The sequence below is a fragment of the Myotis myotis genome, unplaced genomic scaffold (genome assembly GCF_014108235.1).
Source record: "Myotis myotis isolate mMyoMyo1 unplaced genomic scaffold, mMyoMyo1.p scaffold_m19_p_6, whole genome shotgun sequence".
Taxonomy (NCBI): Eukaryota; Metazoa; Chordata; class Mammalia; order Chiroptera; family Vespertilionidae; genus Myotis; species Myotis myotis.
The window spans coordinates 80,637,492-80,652,080 of NW_023416368.1; the positions used below are offsets into that span (position 1 = coordinate 80,637,492).

The 14,589-nt window shown below is 55.7% G+C and overlaps 1 protein-coding gene across 1 annotated transcript; it reads right to left on the reverse strand.

The window, feature by feature from the left end:
* Positions 1–151: 151 nt before the first annotated feature.
* On the reverse strand, positions 152–13,196 carry PLIN4 (perilipin 4). The gene is made up of 9 exons (XM_036313413.1): positions 13,042–13,196; positions 12,854–12,921; positions 12,227–12,374; positions 11,283–11,341; positions 9,108–9,546; positions 5,012–9,007; positions 4,724–4,911; positions 2,280–2,342; positions 152–2,207 (listed from the first exon to the last, which is right to left on the reverse strand). The coding sequence occupies exons 2-9, from the start codon at positions 12,902–12,904 to the stop codon at positions 1,875–1,877; spliced, it is 5,277 nt and encodes a 1,758-aa protein (XP_036169306.1). The 5' UTR covers positions 12,905–12,921; positions 13,042–13,196; the 3' UTR covers positions 152–1,874.
* Between the last annotated feature and the right edge of the window lie 1,393 nt (positions 13,197–14,589).

Here is a 14,589-nt window from a genome sequence, read left to right on the forward strand (position 1 = left end):
CAGGCCTGATGGTGAAGAAATGGGGTGGGAGCAAGGCCTTTCCAAAAATAATAAAGGAAAAATAAAACTCTCTGAACTTCGAGGCTCAAATGGAAGCTGTGGTTTGATGTCCTGGGTTTGGCTGCCCAGTGCCCAGAAAGGAGAAACAAAGAGGCCGGCGGGGGGTGGGGGGGGAGCGTGGGGGCGTGGAGGCAGGTCTGGGACAGTGGCTACCATGTTCTCCCCAGAAGCCGCTGCCTTGCTCCACTGACTCAGCCGTTTTCCCTCTTGCCCAGACTGCAGGTGGCACTGCGAGCCCCCCCTCCCCCCACCCCCCCAAGTCAAGAACCAGTGTGCTTGGCACTGCCAGTTCAGGGCATTCAGGCCAGGAAGTGTCCTGTGGGTCGTTTCCTTTACACGTTCAGAGAGCGTAAGCACTGGGGGCAGGCCTCCCTGTGTGACATCGGGCAAGTGGCACTCCCGCTCTGGGCTTCTCTTTTCTCACCTGGACAGGGGCTGACTAGCCTCACAGGGAAGTCTTGTGGATTTAGATGGAGGATGTGTGTATGACTCCGGCCAGGCACCTGCCCTCGGCAGTGTCTGGCTAAACAGTGGCCCCCTTTGTGTCCCCCTGTCCTGCGTGAGCCCACCATCCTAGCTGAGAGGGAGACTGGTATGGCAGGGATTTCTTGAGACCTGCCTGCCCCCCATTTGGTTTGGTTGGACTTGAAGTCAGGTCACTTTGCTGGGTTTCTGTGAATAGCTGAATTCCTGGTGTCTTCACCTCTGATAACCTTATGTGTTGGAGGTCGAGGAAAGAAAGTCTTGGAAGGTTCACTGACTGGTTCTTTCGTCAAGCCAGGTGCCAGCACCCCAGTGCAGAGTCCCTCCCAGATGCTGGCAGCCTTTGGTAACCCTTAGGGAGAGTGAGCCCGTTCATCCTTGAGCTCAGAGCACCTGATCATTTCTGAGAAGAGGGTGCAGTGTGGGGGCGTGCTGTCGGCATGGTGCAGGTTCTGGGAAGATGGAAGCTGGACCTGGCTTGGGCTGCTGGTGTTCTGATGTCCAGCTCCCAGATGGAGAGAGGCCTAGGCCAGTGAGGGGGAATTTCTTGGATGAACATCCTGAGTTTTCACATCTGGGGGCAGGGGCAGGGGGCTTGGCCCTCTGGCTGGGGTTGCAGGGATGCTCCCACCATTGCAGGCCCTCGTCTCCAGCCTGGAGCAAGTTACCAAGACCTGAAGGATCACTCAGCACCTTTTGTCCCATCCTCCCTGGGGCCCTACCCCTGTGGGGAAGCCCTTTCATTCCGCCATAGGCAGCCTCTGGGCTCAGATGCCCCAGGGACCAGAACCTCAGCTCTGTGATCCTGTGATTGGCCCGTAGGACAGGGCAGGTGGGCAAGCAGAAGAGGCAGGAAGGGACTTGATTTGTAGCCCCCCAAAGCCCCTCTAAACAATGTAGTCCCCCAAAGCCCTTTAAGGCCACATTCAGCAAAGGAAGTTGGGACCCTGCCTCCGGATGGTGGTGGCATTCTGGTACATTGTGGTGCAAGGTGTTTGCTAGGTCTGGGGTAGATGCTTTCAAAGTGAGTACAGAGGAGCAGGACTACCCGCTAAGCTGGTAGCTGACGGCCCAGACTGGGGTGGAAGACCCCCATCCCCTGCAAAGATGATGGGGCTCCTAGTGGGGACTGCTAGGAGAATCTTCTAGACTCAGGCACATTTCACTTCTCTTTCGTAACTGGAGTGCTTGCTCAGGTTCTTCAAGTGCAGGCCCTCTGTCAATGGTCTTAGCAACCCTCGGCTCCTAGGCCAGCCATGCTTGGGAAGAAAGGTAGATGGGGCAGTCCCAGAGCTTCAGGGAGTTGGGGCTGGGGAGGCTCTGAGAAGGACCTACAGTTGCTGCCCACTATGGTGCAGGTCAAAGGGTCCCACCAGCCAGCTGAGCGGGGGGCTATGCTGCACGCTCTCCAGCAGCTTCTCCAGCCCTTGCCAGGCCTGGCCTACACTCTCACGGCTCTGAGCCAGGCGCTCGGCTGGCAGCTCTGCAATGGAGCTGGCAGAGGAGACGACACCATACAGCTCACAGAGGCTGTGCCTCGCCTGCCTGACCTGCTGCTGGAGCTCGGCTGGGAGACCCTGGAGGCTGGAGGCTAGGGTGCTGTAAGCCACGTGGAGCTGCTGGATGAGTCCACATGTCCTGGACAGAGCCCCCGAGTCTGACACCTGCAGGAAGAGGGGGAGAGGTGAGCAGGGGTCAGAGAGGAGAAGACCCTGGGAGCCTTGTCTTGTACGTACCTCTTGGGTACCGGCTTTATCTGTCCATGGCTGTCCTTCTGGAGCCTGCTTGGCCTTTTCAATCTGTAAAGAGCCCAGCAGAGAAATGAGTGAGGGTTTTTGGCAAGGACCTTTCACACACTTTCTCCTAAGAATGGCATGAGGAGCTGGGGTGGGTACTCCCTGGCCTGGAGCTGTGTGGCATGGTGGGAGTGCCACAAGTTTAGAGCCAGCTGTCCCTGATAGGCCTGTCTTCTCTTGTAAAGTGGCAATAATCTAAATTCTCATGAGGTCTTCAGGGAGATCAAATAACAGATGATGCAATCTTGTCACCCCCCAACTCTAAGCCCTCATGTGGCTCCCCATTCCCTGTTGGATCAAAAAAACACCTCCCTGTGGTCTGCACGATCTGCCCCCAAGGCATCTCAGACCTCATCTCCCGCTAACACCCCATCATGATCACTGTACTTCACTGAACCCTGGATCCCTGGGCTCCCTCTGTCCCGTCCCCACCTTCACTTCATCCTGTCACCCCAGCTGCCTTTCTGTTCCTTGAATACATAACTTGTTATTGGGCACTCTGGTGTTGTTTTTTAATTGATTTTAGTTTTTAAAAATACGTTTTTATTGATTTTAGAGAGAGAAGAATGGAGAGAGAGAGAGAGAGAGAGAGAGAGAGAGAGAGAGAAACATCAATAAGAGAGAAACATCAATTGACTGCCTCCTGCACACTCCCTACTGGGGATGGAGTTCACAATCCGGACATGTGCCCTGACTGGGAATCAAACCCATGGTTCATAGGTCGATGTTCAGCCACTGAGACATCTCGACCAGGCTTACATTGATTTTAGAGAGGAAAGGAGAGAGAGAAAAAGACATTGATTTGTTCCGCTTATTTATACATTCACTAGAGGCCCGGTACACAAAATTCATGCACGAGGGTGGGGGTGGGGGTCCCCTCAGCCCAGCCTGCAAGCTCTCCAATCCGGGACCCCTTGGGGGACATCCCTCTCACAATCCTGGACTGCTGGCTCCTAATCGCTCACCTGCCTGCTTGTCTGGTTGCCCCTAACTGCCTCCCCCACCGGCCTAGTCATCCCTCATTGCCCCCCCTGCCAGCCTAATTGCCCCCAACTGCCCCACCCCCGCATCCTGGTTGCCCCCAACTGCACCCCCCCCCCTCGCCGGCCTGGTCGCCTCTTACTGCCCCCCCCTGCCGGCCTGGTCATCAACAACTGCCCCCCCTCTGCCAGCCTGGTTGCCCCTAACTTCCCCCCCTGCCGGCCTGGTTGCCACTCACAGCCCCCCCCCCCCCCCCCCCCACCGGCCTGGTCGCTCCATGGAGTCTGCTGTTCAGTCGTTTGGTCATCCCTCACTAACCCCCCTGCCGGCCTGGTCGCCCCATGCAGCCTGCTTATTCAGTCATGTGGTTGTCCCTCACTAACCCCCCTGCTGGCCTGGTCGTAGGCAGCCATCTTGTGAGGGTGTGAGGGTTAATTTGCGTATCACCTCTTTATTATATAGAATTGGTTGATTCTTATATGTGACCTGACCGGGGATTGAACCTGCAACCTTGGCATATTGGGATGATGCTATAACCAACTGAGCTACCCAGTTAGGACTGAGCACTCTCTTCTTATGGTCTCCACTTCTCCCCAACTCTGCATGGCTCTCTCCTTGGCATTCACAATGTGGCTCAAAGGGGCGCTCTCCTGCCCAGCCCAGACCCTCTCTGTCTACATGGTTGTCTTGTTTCCTTCTTTGCATCCCTTTTTGTAGGTACAGCATTCCCCTCTTATGGTGAGTTTCACTTTCCACAATTTCAGTTCCTGCAGTCAACCACGGTTCAAAAATATTAAAGGAAAAACTCCAGAAATAAAAAATTCATAATTTTTAAATGGCACGCTGTTCTGAATAGTGTGATGAGATCTCAAATGGCCCTGCTCTGTCCCACCAGGGGCGTGACCCATCCCTTTGTCCAGTGTCTCCACTCTGTAGATGCCCCCACCTATTAGTCACACAGTAGCTGTATCAGTTATCAAATCAATTATTGGGGTATCACAGTGCTCATGTTCAAGTCACCCTTATTTTACTTAATGCCACAGTAACATCACTTACAATATGTTATAATTGCTCTATTTTATTATTACTGTTAATCTCTCACTGTGCCTAAATTATAAATTAAATTTTATTATAGGTATGTATGTGTAGGAAAAAACAGTATATTTAGGGTTCAGTCTATCCATGGTTTCAGGCATTCACAGGGGGTCTTGGAATGTCTCTCCCAAAGAAATGGGGGACTACTGTATTTGGTTTGGTTGTACATCTCCCTCTCTGGGACACAAGCGCCATGAGAACAATCTATGGCCATCTTAGTGGCTGAGATGATGGGTCACTGCCTGTGGTAGGGGAAACCATGGGGAGATATTCTGAGAAAGGCACCCTGGAGAGGGGAACACTCTTACCAGCCTGATGGAGTCCTCAAGCTGGGCCAGTGTGGCCCTAGCCTGGAACTGGCCATGCTGCAAATGGCTCAGGGTATGCTCGAAAGCCCGCTGGCGAAAGCCGTGGGCCAGGTCACCAAGACGCACGAAGTAACTGCTCTGGTCTGCTGCGGGTACCATGGGCCCAGGCTCAGAAGCCACCAACTGAGCTGGAAGGGAAGATGGGATTACTCAACCTGAGTCCCCTTGTGGCATCCAGATCTTGGGTTGGACAGATGACAAGCACCCACTAGGACCGCTAGTCCTTACCTTGCTCCTCAGCGTTCATGGGGTGGAAGATCTCCCGCAGTTCCTCTGGGAGTGTCATGAAGCCCATGACACCTTCATGGCTGTGCATGGTGGCCATGCACCCCGCATCCTCTGTGCCCAGTGAGGTTCCTTGTGTGAATGCTGCCACAGTGGAACCAAGGCTCTGGGTACTCGCAATGGCTTCTGTGGCAAGGACATGGCTTGCACAGAGAGTGTCTGGAAGGCTGGAGACCATGCAGGATGAAGCCTCCAGGGGGTTCAGCACAGTTTGTTGCCCAAATTTGTCGGTCTCCTGGTCATTGGTGAGTCCACCATAGGAGCTTTCCCCAGCACCAGGTAACCAATTCTGTATAGTGCCCAGACCACTCTGGACAGCGCCCTTGGTGAAACCCATTGCCCCATTGAGGCCAGTGGATACTGTGTCTTTGGTGCCAGTCAAGAAGGTCTTGGAGGTGTCCACACTAGTCTGGACAGCACACTTGGCCATACCCATTGCCCCAGTGAATCCAGTGGACACCGTGTCTTTGGTTCCCTTAAGAACAGTCTTTGAAGTATTTATGCCAGTTTGGGCGGCACCCTTAGCTACACCCATTGCCCCGGTGAGGCCAGTGGACACTGTGTCTTTGGTGCCAGTCAGAATCGTCTTGGAGGTGTCCACACCGGTCTGTACGGCACTCTTGGCTACACCTACTGCACCAGTGAGGCCAGCGGACAGTGTGTTTTTGGTGCCAGTCAGGACTGTCTTGGTGGTGTCCATGCCAGTTTGGACGGCACCCTTGGCTACATCCATTGCCCCCGTGAGGCCAGTGGACACTGTGTCTTTGGTGCCAGTGAGGACTGTCTTGGTGGTATCCACACCGGTCTGGACAGCCCCCTTGGTCATACCCATTGCCCCGGTGAGGCCAGCGGACACTGTGTCTTTGGTGCCAGTCAGGATTGTCTTGGAGGTGTTCACACCAGTTTGGATGGCACCCTTAGCCACACCCACTGCCCCGGTGAGGCCAGCGGACACTGTGTTTTTGGTGCCAGTCAGGACTGTCTTGGTGGTGTCCATGCCAGTTTGGACGGCACCCTTGGCTACGTCCACTGCCCCCGTGAGGCCAGTGGACACTGTGTCTTTGGTGCCAGTGAGGACCGTCTTGGTGGTATCCACACCGGTCTGGACAGCACACTTGGTCATACCCATTGCCCCAGTGAGGCCAGCGGACACTGTATCTTTGGTGCCAGTCAGGATGGTCTTAGAGGTGTCCACACCCGTCTGAACAGCACCCTTGGCCATTCCCATTGCCCCGGTGAGGCCAGCGGACACTGTGTCTTTGGTGCCAGTGAGAACCGTCTTGGTGGTGTCCACGCCAGTTTGGACGGCACCTTTGGCTACACCCACAGCCCCAGTGAGGCCAGCGGATACTGTGTCTTTGGTGCCAGTGAGAACCGTCTTGGTGGTGTCCATGCCAGTTTGCACGGCACCTTTGGCCACACCTATTGCTCCAGAGAGTCCGGTGGATACTGTGTTTTTGGTGCCAGTTAGGATGGTCTTGGAGGTGTCCATGCCAGTTTGGACGGCACCCTTGGCTACGTCCATTGCCCCCGTGAGGCCAGTGGACACTGTGTCTTTGGTGCCAGTGAGGACTGTCTTGGTGGTATCCACACCGGTCTGGACAGCCCCCTTGGTCATACCCATTGCCCCGGTGAGGCCAGCAGACACTGTGTCTTTGGTGCCAGTCAGGATGGTCTTAGAGGTGTCCACACCCGTCTGAACAGCACCCTTGGCCATTCCCATTGCCCCGGTGAGGCCAGCGGACACTGTGTTTTTGGTGCCAGTTAGGACTGTCTTGGTGGTGTCCATGCCAGTTTGGACGGCACCTTTGGCTACGTCCATTGCCCCCGTGAGGCCAGTGGACACTGTGTTTTTGGTGCCAGTGAGGACTGTCTTGGTGGTATCCACACCGGTCTGGACAGCCCCCTTGGTCATACCCATTGCCCCGGTGAGGCCAGCGGACACTGTGTTTTTGGTGCCAGTTAGGATGGTCTTGGAGGTGTCCACACCAGTCTGGACGGCACTCTTGGCCACACCTACTGCACCAGTGAGTCCAGTGGACACAGTGTCTTTGGTGCCAGTGAGAACCGTCTTGGTGGTGTCCATGCCAGTTTGCATGGCACCTTTGGCCACACCCATTGCTCCAGAGAGTCCGGTGGATACTGTGTTTTTGGTGCCAGTCAGGATGGTCTTGGAGGTGTCCATGCCAGTTTGGATGGCACCCTTGGCTACGTCCATTGCCCCCGTGAGGCCAGTGGACACTGTGTCTTTGGTACCAGTGAGGACTGTCTTGGTGGTGTCCACACCGGTCTGGACAGCCCCCTTGGTCATACCCATTGCCCCGGTGAGGCCAGCGGATACTGTGTCTTTGGTGCCTGTCAGGATGGTCTTAGAGGTGTCCACACCCGTCTGAACAGCACCCTTGGCCATTCCCATTGCCCCAGTGAGGCCAGCGGACACTGTGTTTTTGGTGCCTGTCAGGACTGTCTTGGTGGTGTCCATGCCAGTTTGGACGGCACCCTTGGCCATTCCCATTGCTCCAGTTATGCCAGCGGACACTGTGTCTTTGGTGCCAGTCAGGATGGTCTTGGAGGTGTCCACACCAGTCTGGACAGCACTTTTGGCCACACCTACTGCACCGGTGAGTCCAGTGGACACAGTGTCTTTGGTGCCAGTGAGAACCGTCTTGGTGGTGTCCATGCCAGTTTGCACGGCACCTTTGGCCACACCCATTGCACCAGAGAGTCCGGTGGATACTGTGTTTTTGGTGCCAGTTAGGATGGTCTTGGAGGTGTCCATGCCAGTTTGGACGGCACCCTTGGCTACGTCCATTGCCCCCGTGAGGCCAGTGGACACTGTGTCTTTGGTGCCAGTGAGGACTGTCTTGGTGGTGTTCACACCGGACTGGACAGCACCCTTCGTCATACCCATTGCTCCGGTGAGGCCAGCGGACACTGTGTCTTTGGTGCCAGTCAGGATGGTCTGAGAGGTGTCCACGCCAGTTTGGACGGCACCCTTGGCCATTCCTATTGCCCCAGTGAGGCCAGCAGACACTGTGTCTTTGGTGCCAGTCAGGATGGTCTTAGAGGTGTCCATGCCAGTTTGGACGGCACCCTTGGCCATTCCTATTGCCCCAGTAAGGCCAGCAGACACTGTGTCTTTGGTGCCAGTCAGGATGGTCTTAGAGGTGTCCACACCCGTCTGAACAGCACCCTTGGCCATTCCCATTGCCCCAGTGAGGCCTGCGGACACTGTGTTTTTGGTGCCAGTTAGGACTGTCTTGGTGGTGTCCATGCCAGTTTGGACGGCACCCTTGGCTACGTCCATTGCCCCCATGAGGCCAGTGGACACTGTGTCTTTGGTACCAGTGAGGACCGTCTTGGTGGTATCCACACCGGTCTGGACAGCACCCTTGGTCATACCCATTGCCCCAGTGAGGCTAGCAGACACTGTGTCTTTGGTGCCAGTCAGGATGGTCTTAGAGGTGTCCACACCCGTCTGAACAGCACCCTTGGCCATTCCCATTGCCCCGGTGAGGCCAGCGGACACTGTGTTTTTGGTGCCTGTCAGGACTGTCTTGGAGGTGTCCATGCCAGTTTGGACGGCACCCTTTGCTATGTCCATTGCCCCCGTGAGGCCAGTGGACACTGTGTCTTTGGTGCCAGTGAGGACCGTCTTGGTGGTATCCACGCCGGTCTGGACGGCACCCTTGGTCATACCCATTGCCCCGGTGAGGCCAGCGGACACTGTGTTTTTGGTGCCAGTTAGGATGGTCTTGGAGGTGTCCACACCAGTCTGGACGGCACTCTTGGCCACACCTACCGCACCAGTGAGTCCAGTGGACACAGTGTCTTTGGTGCCAGTGAGAACCGTCTTGGTGGTGTCCACGCCTGTTTGCACGGCACCTTTGGCCACACCCATTGCTCCAGAGAGTCCGGTGGACACTGTGTCTTTGGTGCCTGTCAGGACTGGTCTTAGAGGTGTCCACACCCGTCTGAACAGCACCCTTGGCCATTCCCATTGCCCCGGTGAGGCCAGCAGACACTGTGTTTTTGGTGCCAGTCAGGACTGTTTTGGTGGTGTCCATGCCAGTTTGGACGACACCTTTGGCCACACCCACTGCCCCGGTGAGGCCAGTGGACACTGTGTCTTTGGTGCCAGTCAGGACTGTCTTGGTGGTGTCCAGGCCCCCCTGTACAGCCCCTGACGCCATGTTCACAGCACCACTCACTCCACTGCAGATGGTGTTCTTGGTGTCAGTCAGCACCTTCTTGGTGGTATCCACACCAGTCTGAAAGGTCCCTTTGGCTATATCCACTGTCCCTGCGACCCCACTGGCCACAGCCTCCTTGGTTCCAGTGTGCTCAGGTTGGGACATGCCAAGAGCTCCCTGAAGCACACCTTTAGCTGAGTCTGTCACGTTGGCCACTCCGGAGGAGATGGCATCTTTCGTTTTGGTCATCGTGGAGCACACCTGGTCCTTCACCCCAGAGATCATCTGATGAGAAAGGACATGTGTGGTCAAGAGCAGAGCTGGGAGGCAGACTTCTGCCAGCCTGATTCCTGATGGGCCTGGTAAGTGGTATCTGTCACCCAAAGGCCCTGCCTCCTTCTTCCCACCCGCAGGCACCCATGGCCTTCAGGACACAGCCTTCACAAGCCCATCACTACGTCACATCACTCCTCTGATCCAATAGGTCCCCTGCTGACAGCGGGTCCCTAACACCTCTGCAACCCTTGACAAGGTGCCTTGGTGGTATCAATGCCTTAGGCTCAGCAAGCCATTGAATTATGTTTTTTTATTCTTTTTTAGCAGAATTTGAGCCTGGTTTCCCCATTACAGTGGGGAGACCAAATTGTTCATTAAAATGAATGTATTCAACTAAGAGAAGGGAATAAACATTTGGGAAAGTGGTAACCACACAAGTACAGGGACAAGTATTGGGTTCGAGCCATAGGAAATTGTCAATAACTAATTATTTTTAACCTACCCAATGGCAGTGTCAACCAATACCAAAGGGTTGTAATGGCCTCAGGGTTGCCACAACTCAGGTTCAGCCGTGAGTGTGCTATTTTTAATTCAGTGATTCTCATCTGGGGAGATCCAGCCTCCTCCCCCCTCATCTCCCCGGAGACATTGGTCAAGTTTGGGGACATCTGTGATTGTTGTGACTGGGGGCACAGGGCGCTACTTACATTGATTGCCTGTGGGCCTGGCATGCTGTGCAACACCCATAGTGCCCAGGACAGACCCACAACCAAGAATGATCCTGCCCCAAAAAGCCACAGTACTGACATTGAGTTTATTCTCACTACCTGCTTCCTGCCCAGGATTAAATCAAGTTGGGATCTGTGCCCGTAGAGACCCAGGTTCAAATCTCGGCTTTACTGCACTCGCTGTGTGAAATCCACATTCCCCTCTCTGAGCCAGTTTCTGAAAAGTGATTAAAACAGCACCACCTTCAAGGATTATGGATAAGGATTATCTGCACTTTGCAGATAGTAGGTGTTCAGTTAACATGAGTGGAGAGGAGTAGAAAAGAATTGCATAAATGGAGAAGGGGCGAAGGGTCTGTTTTAATTTCAGCCAGAAGGACCTGTCGAGGTTCTTCCCCTTCTGAGATGCTAAGATCTGCTTGGGCTGAGGGCAGAGGGAGACTAGGAAGACCAGAATGGGTGCATGTGCTGGGCGGAAGAGTTCCTATCAGGGCTCTGTGGCCTCAGCTGGCTTACATCAGTCCCTCCACTTGGCCCAGCCTTGGGGACAGGATAACATGGGCGGTCCCCATGTATTCAGGACCAAGGGTGGATACAGCGTTGGTGTAGTTCAGCCTCTGACTGCCCCTGGGTTCAAGTCGCAAACTACCATAACCTGCTATATGACTTTTGGCAGGTGGCTCAGCTCTGTGCCTCAGCTGTCGTGCGGGGTACTACTTACTCCCTTCCTCACAGGGTGGTTGGGAGGATTAACTATTAAGCAGCACGTATAAAGCACAGTGTCCAGAGCCTGACACATGGTGAGTTGCCGCTGTTTGGTTCCCATCATGCTAGACAGAGAGTGAGGGGCGGTCTGTAGTTTGGAGCCCATCCATGTGGGCAGTGAGGCAGTACTGCACCCATTTCACAGATGTGGCAGTGGAGGCTTAGAGGGATGTCTCCTCTCTCCTTGGGCAGGAACCAAAACATTCCCGAGGGAGGCAGAGGCCATCAGACCAGACTCTGACAGCCACTCACCTTGTCTGAAGGCGACGGCAGCTTTTCCACCTCCCTGGCCACCTGCTTCGGGTCGGTAGCTGCGATGGGGACAGAAGCTGGTCAGGGAATGCGAGGGAAGTGGGCTGGCATCAGCTGCTCTGGTGCCCATTGCGCAATTGGCGGGCACAGCCCAAAAGGTCAGGAATGTCCCAGCCACTCCGCCAGGGACAGCAGGAGGTGACATCTATGGCCACGGGCTTGGCTCCTTTCGACCCCCCAGGACCTCAGTCCCCTGGAACTGAGGATCTCCCTGGTGTTGTCTCCACCTGAGTCCTGGGTGCTGGACGCCCACCCAGGGAGATTGCAGGGAGAGGAGTCAGGGCCCCGCCCCACCTCTGCTACAGCTGGCAGTTGCCTGTCAGGCCTGGGTATGTGGAGCAGAAGTCAGCTGCCAAGGGCTCGGCCCAGAATGAGGCCCAGCCCGGGCAGCCACCCAAACCTGGGTCGTCTCCCCCTCCCCCACGCCTGCACCAGCCCCCCAATGTGTCCCGAGTACTCTGGCTGAGTAACGAGGGTGGGGAGACCCCCAGGCTCTGCCATCCCAGGGAAGCCACTGTCCCTCTTGGGGAACCAGGATTGCCATCCCCAACAAGGTCTGCCTGCAGAACACCCAGGCCCTGGTCCACAGGCATCAGAAATGGGTGATGGGAGGTGGGGTGGGGGTGGAAAGTGTGGGTGGTACTGAAGGGAGCTAGGCTGTGTTCACACCTCCACTTTTGCTGATTATGCACCTTGGGCCACTCACTTGCCATATTTATGCCTCAGTTTCCTCGTCTGGTGCTGAATGAGTGTTGCCAGTCATGCAGTGTCTAGATGATGCAGGCACATAGGAAATGTCCCAAGGTGGCCAGAAGTCCCTGCTAGGGGATTTCCTATTCCTGGAGTCTCCCCAGACCCCCCACCCTATCGAGCTGTGTACTCACCCTGGGCCTGGGGATGGGCGGCCTCGGGGGAAGGAGTCCCTGTGGAATCAGCTACTGGCTGGGCCTCTCCTGCTGAGCTGTGGGTGTTGGCCACCAGGTTCCGGGCAGAACTGAAGCCAGGCAGGAACCCCAAGAAGTTGCTCAGGGTCTATGTGGGGAGGGGACAGCATGAGCAGGCTGGGCCGAGATGGGATGGGGTGGGGGAAAGCGTCAGACAACCCCGGGCTTCCACACCTCCCAGGCTCTTGTTTTTGGGTGACCTTGAGTTTCAAGCCTCAGTTTCCTAGTCTGGACAATGGGCAGATGCAGCCGGTCTCCCATGGAAGGAGGAAAAGGTCCTCCTTTGAGTCTCCAAGGCCTTCTTCCACAGCCCCCATTTCACAAATGGGGAAACTGAGGCTGAGAGAGGTGCTGTGGCTAGCCGAGGGTCACAAAGTAGGAAAGGAGCTGAAGTCTGCCCCCACCCCCAGCTTGGGACAGGAGGAAAGAGTTAGCACCTTGGCTCTCAGAGCCCTCCCACCCCACTCAGAAAACTCCCAGATCTGAGGGCTGTGGCGGTCACCTTTGTAAGGTTCTGGGGGTCTCCAGGCCATAGCAGGGATCTCCCCCTCCCATACCTCTCCTCACCTTGCCCTTGGGTTTGTGGGGCTTCCGGCCTCCTTCCTCTTGAGCAGACATGTTAATACTCTAAGCAGCTGGGAGGGGGCAGAGATGGTTCATAAATGGGGTTCCCATGCCTCCTGCCCCACACCCATAGCCCCCAGAGTTTCCCTGACACCCACCTGGAGACCTTGCCTCACCCTGGCATTGCTCACCTGGACTGCGAGAGGGTCCTTTGGAGTGACTGGCGGCGCAGCTGGCAGCTGGCTCTGCTTTCAGCTCCCAGGCCTTATAGGGTCTGGGGCAGGCGCAGGCCTGGCCTGCAGAGGCAGGCAGCCAGCCTGCTGGGGGAGGGCCCTGGAGGGTCACGTGCCTGCCTGCCCGGCCCAGCTTGCATGGGCCCCGGGCCCAGCACCTTTCCCCTGCTCTCAGTACTGGGCCACCTCTGCCCACAGCACCCGCCCCACCAAGCTGAGTGATTCCCAGGCCATCCTATGTTCCTGAGACACAGCCTATATGCCCTCTTGGTCTATTCTTTCCATCCATGAGATGGACATGGTTCAAATCTCAGTTCTGGGATGCCTTGGCTGCAGTTTCCCCTTCGGACTCCTCACTGGCCCACAATGTTGTGCCCTTCATTTCCCCTGGCTCTTACCTCTTTGATCAGTCCAGCCAGAGGGGCCTCCTTGTGATTTCTCCAAATCTTTGGGCATGGTCCTGCCTCAGGGCCTTTGCATGGGCTATGTCTTCTGCCTATAGCACTTTCCCTCAAACATCCACATAGCTGCCTCCCTCCCCGTGTTCCCTGCAATAGAACAATACCTGGTACACAGTTGGCACTTAATAAATGTTTGATTAAATGGGCCAACTCATAGGGTGGTTGTGAGTAGGAAATGAGGTCACACATGTAACCTGTTTATCCCTGTGCCTGGTACCCAGCAGGTGCTCAGCAGACATTAGCTTAGCATGGTCCAGGCAGAGAGGAACAGCGTCTGTCCTTGGCAGGGATGGGACATGTCACTCTCTGGAAGGGACTTCCCTTGAGAAAGGAGACAAAACAGACCAAAACAGCTCCAACAGAGCCTGGAACATAGGATGGCTTGTGACTCACTCAGCTTGGTGGGGGCGGGTGCTGTGGGCAGAGGTGGCCCAGTACTGAGAGCAGGGGAAAGGTGCTGGGCCCGGGGCCCATGAGAAGCAGGCCTGGTAGGCTTGGGCCAATCCAAGGTGGCTTCCTGGAGGAGGTATTTTGTACCTAAGGCCACAGAGCCAGGAAGTGGCAGAGACAGGATTTAGACCCAGACCCTGAGCCTGTGTGTAGAGCGGGCTGTCTGTGGATGGGTGCCCAGATGAGCAGAGGAGTGACTGCCATGCCCTTCCTGGACTGCCCCTGAAACAGGGATCACAGTCATGCTGATGGGGGTTGGGAAAGATCCAGCTGGTGGCTCTGGGCTCTGAGCTGGGAGAAGGGAGGGTCCTGCTGTTGGGCCTGATGACCCTCAGGCTGTCTCCTTGGAGTCAAACAGTCAAGAAACAAAAAGGGGGATTCCCCAGCCTCTCTCCTTAGCCAACACTTCCTAAAGGTGACATTGCAGGATTGGGGAGCTGGATCCTGGGTGTGTCCCTCCCCCCAGCAAAAGTAATAAAATGGCCTGGCCAGTGTGGTTCTGGTTGAGCATCGACCTATGAACCAGGAGGTCACGGTTCGATTCTCAGTCATGACACATGCCTGGTTTGTGGGCTTGATCCCCAGTGTGGGGCAT